We start from the raw sequence: 6,000 nt of genomic DNA on the forward strand, positions 1-6,000 counted from the left end.
CTGCCTTGAGTTGCGTTGTTAGAGAGGTGCCTGGCTTTGGGGTTTAGCTGCAGCTTATTTGAGGTGAAAGCAGAAAGTATTTGCCCACAAAAGCTGATAAAGATCTTGCAAAGGTTTCTCTGCACCCTTCAGAAAATGAGCACTTCTGTGGCTTGGAGAGGAGCCACTGTCAGTCATGTTCAAAGGGACAAATTCACTCCAATAATCTTCGATTCAATGTCACGTTTCTCATCTAAAGGAACATTTCAATACCTTCTCAAATTTCTGTAGCAAACATAACCCTCCTTCTCACAGCACAGCTTGTGAGATTGCCAAAGTATTCCAGAACCTGATAATTCAATTTGCAAGGTTGAGGAGGAGGATGCCTCATCAGTCCTCATAGAAGAAGATTTATCTTCCTGTCAGCTGTAATTCTGACACTGTGGCAATTCTTTGTGAAGATTGATTAGAGGGGCCGGCACCTCACCTTGAACGTTCCTCTGCTGAAGACTCCATCTGTGCTGTCTGCAGTGGTCAGAGCTTTCAGCACCTGCCAGGATATGGATCTGTGCTGACAGCCTGACTCCAGGAACGTCAGCTGCAGCACAAGCAGCTTCATCATGGTGGGGCTGGGTAATAAATACGTGTGCACTTGACTGCAACACTGAGCTGCCTCAACTTTTCGTGCCCTTTAACAAACTAGTAGCAAAAACAGGGGAGTTCTTTGCCTTTCCTGTGTGTTGTCACAAACACAGGTGCTGAGCTGTTCCTGTTTTGTCCCCCAGGATGGTCAGTCACGAACTGTTCGTCAGTTCCAGTTCACTGACTGGCCAGAGCAAGGTGTGCCAAAATCAGGAGAAGGTTTCATCGACTTCATTGGGCAGGTGCACAAGACCAAGGAGCAGTTTGGCCAGGATGGCCCCATCTCTGTCCACTGCAGGTAGGCACAAGGCCACACCCATCCAGGTGGGATGGGGGAAGCAGAAGGAACAGAAATCCAGATATTCCCCCTTCCCACCCCATCCTTGCAGGGAGATTTCTCAGGGGTGTTGGTTCCAAACACTTCCCTCTGCCAGCCAAACTCATCTCCCTTCAGCCTGCCCACAAGGCTTTTGACCCTTTTAGAGAGATGAAATATCTCTGAAGGAGATGGGAGCCTCAGTGTGATGTACAGCATATCTATAATATCTGAGCTGCAGAATTAGAAGTATTTTTTACCAGTCTCAGCCCAATTTACACCTCCAGCACTGCTGGGCTGTTTGCTGCTAGCAAGAATTGTACCTCCTTACCCACAGGCAGGGCAAGATAATCCATTCTTACTAAAATTATTCATTTTCAAAAGCCCAATATTACATATTATGAATAATTTTCACACTGAACACTGTTTACCACTACCCAAAGCTTTTAACTTCTTAAATTTCCCTTTCTCAAACATTTTTTGGGTCACACTCTGGCACTTGGGTTATTCCTGGGTATCTCTCCTGGAGGACTGACCCAGGCTCTCCACTTCCCACGTGTTCACAGGGCTCAGCTCAGCCCCACCCCAAGCAGCATTTACAGGAACATTTGGACGTTGTAGCACACAATTCCCTGATCATTTGCTCCCCTTCCTGCAGCGCTGGCGTGGGCAGGACCGGAGTGTTCATCACCCTGAGCATCGTCCTGGAGCGGATGCGCTACGAGGGGGTTGTAGATATTTTCCAGACAGTGAAGATGCTGCGAACACAACGACCTGCAATGGTGCAAACAGAGGTGAGGGCCCCCCTGTCCCAGGAACCATAAAATGGGTTGGCTTGGGTTGGGTTGGGAGGGACCTCCAGCCCCTCTTGTTTCACTCCCTTCACTGCTCCAAGCCCTGTCCAGCCTGGCCTTTCTGGCCCTTGCCAAACCCTGGCCTTTGCCAAACCCTGGCCTTTGCCAAACCCTGGCCCTTGCCAAACCCTGGCCTTTGCCAAACCCTCACCTGAGGTCACTCAGCAAGCCGAGGCTGCACTGCTGACTTCACCTAAGAAATGCAAAATTAATAAAAAAAATATTCCTGTTGTTAGAAAGTCCCTTAAAGATTCCATCCCAGTCTGGAGCTTTGATTCTTACCCAAGAACAAGAATCTGGCTGTGGGGCTGACAGGAGAGGGGGATGGTCAGTACTGGGAGGCACAGGCAGAAAGGGGAGAGCTGGAACTTCCCCTCCCAGGAGTTCTGAGCTTTTGAGAATCACAGCTCAGCTTTGTGCTGTCTGCAGAGCAGGACAGGGATCCCGAGGAGCCCGCTCCCACCTCTGAGGCTGCTTCTCTTTGCTGTTGGCAGGATGAATACCAGTTCTGTTACCAGGCAGCTCTGGAGTATCTGGGAAGTTTTGATCACTATGCAACATAAAAAGCCATCGTTGTGCAGACTCTACCAACCACTTCAGTCCTGGAAGGCCTCTTCTGACCCAGGAGGAGCGCTTGAACTTACAAAACTGACTCAGAAGAAGAACCTTTTCATCTGGACAGTGCATCGGGAGCAGGGGGAGCATTGGCAGGAACAGCCCTGGGGATCTCCACGTCGTGACCTGGCCCTCGCAGGGCAGCTCGGGAGGGCTGCTCAGACCTGCTCTGGAACCTCAGGAGGTGTTCACTGGGGAGGCTGGATGGACACAGGGAAACTGATCCAAAAGCTACAACACACCTTGGGAACCGTTTCTGCTGGAGAAGGGAAGGAGAAACCGACTTTGGTTACATCATTAGAGTTCAGTTTATTTACTAATGTAGTTGGCAGTCTTTAAAGGAAGTCACTTGCAGAATTGAAGGTGTTCTGTGAAAGAAAAGGAGCTGAATCTCAACACCTAGGCAAACTTAGGGTCAGGAGTTCTTCTAGCTGGAGTCTGAATAACCTCAGTATCAGCATTGGGATGAGCTGGGCTTGCAGGCACCTTGCAGACAGCGTTCACGGGATGCCCCTGCCACGCCAGAGGTTTTATAGCTCACATTTTGAATACTTGGAACATTCCTCATTTCTTCTAATTCCAAAATTTATTTTTTAGGATATTTAAAAGGATAGAGCGAGAGTTACAACCCCCAGAGCTGGCTGTGGGGGGCAGCCCCTCCCCTTGCTTGGGCTGGGGTCTCTGGCTGCTGGGTCTGGGCCCCCTCCCAGCACATCAGGCTGTCCTTGGAGCAGGGGGGGAAGAAAGGCAGCCCCTTCCCCAGGCTCTGTGCACTCCACACCCCGCTGCTGCCCTGAGCAGCCGTGTCCCCCTGCTCCTGCCAGCAGCATCTCCCTGCCAGGAGCCCCAGAAACACCTGCAGAAACTGATTTCCAAAACCCAGCTGGTTCCTGGTGCCAGCCCCTGGCCTCTGAACTCAGCAGCTCTCGGAGCTCTCTCAGGACTGGCCCAGCACCACGGCACTCCTTGCACATCTCCCACTGTCCCCAACATGCCCCAGCTGTAAAAGAACTGGGAAAGATCCAGGAAGGTGCATCCAATGGCAGATACTGTGAGTGGCTTTCTTTAAAGTATTGATGTAACTGTAACAAGTGACATTACCTTTTTTTTAAATAGTGTATTTTTTCCTTTTTTTTTTTTAAAGACAAAGAATATCAGTCAATGAATTTAAAAGAAAAATTTGCTTATTTGTTCATATTATGTTCAAAGACAGTCTATTTTTTCACTGTAGAAATGTTACGTGTAATGGCTGTGATATATAAAAATGCAGTGCAAATTGCTACTTCTACATATTGCTTTTCTACCATTTAAAAGGTTTAACTTGCTCATGTAAGAACAAAATGTCCTTTCTGGATTTTTTTTTTTTTTTTTTTTTTTTGTTTTTAGTTTTTTTTTTTTTTTTTTTTGTTTTTTTTTTTTTTGTTTTTTTTTTTTTTTTTTTTTTTAGTATTAGTAATTTTTTTTTTTTTTGGGTTCTCTTGTTTTAAATCACAGACATACCCCACATCCCTGGAAGGGGGGAGCAGCAGGTGGAGGGGTGGTGGCAGTGCCAATTCCCTCCCCTTCAGCTGTGGCCATGCAGGGCCAGGGCTCAACTGGGAGCTGCAGCAGCACCCGTGGCTTCTGCTGACTGCAGACAGAGATGGGATTTTGGAGCCTTGACACCCAGCAGGTGTTTTCCCATCCCAGGTGTGTTGCAGGTGGCAGCCTGGCCTGTCTCTGTGCTGCTTGTGGCTCCAGTGCCCAGGAGTTTTCCTGCAGCTGTGCACAGAGCACAGGACGTCTGGGAAAAGCCACCCTGCCCCAAACTCTGCTCACCTCTGCCCTCTCCTTTTTTTTTAATTTTCTAGAAGGGGTAATCATGGCCATCAAGTGCTGCCCAGAACCCCCCTCACAACACATTTCCTGTCTTTAACTGAAAAAAAAAAAAAAAAAAAAAAAAAAAAGAACCGACTGAAAGGCTTCTTCGAGGTTTTACTTATTTGTGTGAAAGTTGCCCAAATTTCTAAGTATGTTGCAGCAAAATCTTACTGGACAAGTTGGGGGGAGGGGGGAGGTTTTTTTCTTTGTATGAGAGCAAAGTGCTGTTGCTTTCACACTGTTATTTCAAACTGAAACAGTAAGTGGTTTTCATACCACGGTGTATGTAGATATATTGACTTTGTATTAAAGGAAGATTGTCTGAACGTGCTGCAGCCCCGTGTGTGTGCGAGGGGCAGGGCCCCCCAAATAAATCCCCCCAAATAAATCCCCCCAGATCCCCCCTGCTTGGGCCCAGGGCCAGCGCTGTCCCTCTGCCACAAGGAGGAGGCTGCTCACCTGGGAGCTGTGGGCCAAAGTGCAGCAGCACCAGCCTGGAGCTGCTGCAGCGCTGAGAGCGCCAGCTGGGCAGGGCCAGCACCCACCAGGAGCCTCCTGGCCCTGCCCTGTGTCCCTGTGTCCCTGTGTCCTTGTGTCCTTGTGTCCCTGTACCCCTGTGTCCCTGCATCCCTGTGCCCCTGTGCCCCTGTGTCCCTGTGTCCCGGGGTGGCACGGGGGTGGCACGAGGCTCAGAGCCCTGTCCCTGCTCCAGGGAGCCCAGAGTGGGGAGGAGCAGGGACATGGCCCCGGTGCCACCCTGGTGCCACCCTGGTGCCACCTGCAGGGTCACAGTCCCAGTGCCACCCTCGTGCCACCTGCAGAGCCACATGCAGGGTCACAGCCCCAGTGTCACCCTGGTGCCACCCTGGTGCCACCTGCAGAGCCACAGCCCAGGTGTCACCCTGGTGCCACCTGCAGGGCCACAGCCCCAGTGCCACCCTGGTGCCACCCTGGTGTCACCTGCAGGGCCACGGGCGATGCCAGAAGCATTCCCTGATGAAAGCTGAGCCTGGGAGAGGCTGTGGCTGCCCCTGGATCCCTGGCAGTGCCCAGGGACAGTCAGAGCAGCCTGGGACAGTGGCAGGGTGGCACTGGTGGAAGAGTTGCTCTGGGATCTGGGATCCTTCCCTCCCTTCCACAGCTCCCCCTCTCCTTCCTGCGCTGACACCACCAGCAGCAGCTTGACTGCAGCTTAAAGAAAGGAACAAAAAATTAATTAGCAAGTTCACAGAGAGCCACGACGAGCATCAGGTGAGCTGAGATCGCAGGGAATGGCACCACCTCCAAAACGCTGTTACTCCCTGTGAGAGAGGGAGGGGAGGGAGCCGAGCACACATCAAACAGAACAACCCAAGGCACGGCAAGAGAGAGACAGGAACAAAACCCAGGAATCTCCTGGTTTATAACCAGGCTCGTGTGCGTGTGTCCCTCCAGGCAGTCTGGGAATAGGAACGACTTTGGACTTCATAATCTGCTCCCAAAGGAAATTTGTAACACAAAAGCTCCACAGCTCAGCCCCGGCCCGGGACAGGCACCTCACAGCAGGGAGGGCATTTCTGATGCTCACTTTGTGTTATCATTGAAGAGTAGAAAGGAAAAACTGATTCTTCTCTGAGCTCTGCTTCTCAGCCTTCCCCTGCTCCCTGCACTCCCGGCACTGCCATTCCTCCCTGTGACAATCATCATCCCCAGCACTGCTCTCCAGGCTCTCATTCTGCTTCCATCCCTTTCTGA

General features: G+C 50.8%; 1 protein-coding gene across 10 annotated transcripts in view; it reads left to right on the plus strand.

Moving 5' to 3' along the window:
- Window positions 1-3,820, plus strand: part of PTPRS (protein tyrosine phosphatase receptor type S) — a 128,733-nt gene extending 124,913 nt beyond the window's left edge. For all 10 annotated transcript variants that reach the window (XM_041460773.1, XM_041460775.1, XM_041460776.1 and 7 more), the window contains 3 exons: window positions 765-919; window positions 1,596-1,731; window positions 2,286-3,820. In XM_041460773.1, coding sequence (XP_041316707.1) covers window positions 765-919; window positions 1,596-1,731; window positions 2,286-2,354 — 360 coding nt within the window. In that variant the 3' untranslated portion in view covers window positions 2,355-3,820. The remainder of the gene's footprint in view (window positions 1-764; window positions 920-1,595; window positions 1,732-2,285) is intronic.
- The last annotated feature ends 2,180 nt before the right edge of the window (window positions 3,821-6,000 follow it).

This window comes from Pyrgilauda ruficollis, unplaced genomic scaffold (assembly GCF_017590135.1).
Source record: "Pyrgilauda ruficollis isolate IOZ18807 unplaced genomic scaffold, ASM1759013v1 scaffold148, whole genome shotgun sequence".
Taxonomy (NCBI): Eukaryota; Metazoa; Chordata; class Aves; order Passeriformes; family Passeridae; genus Pyrgilauda; species Pyrgilauda ruficollis.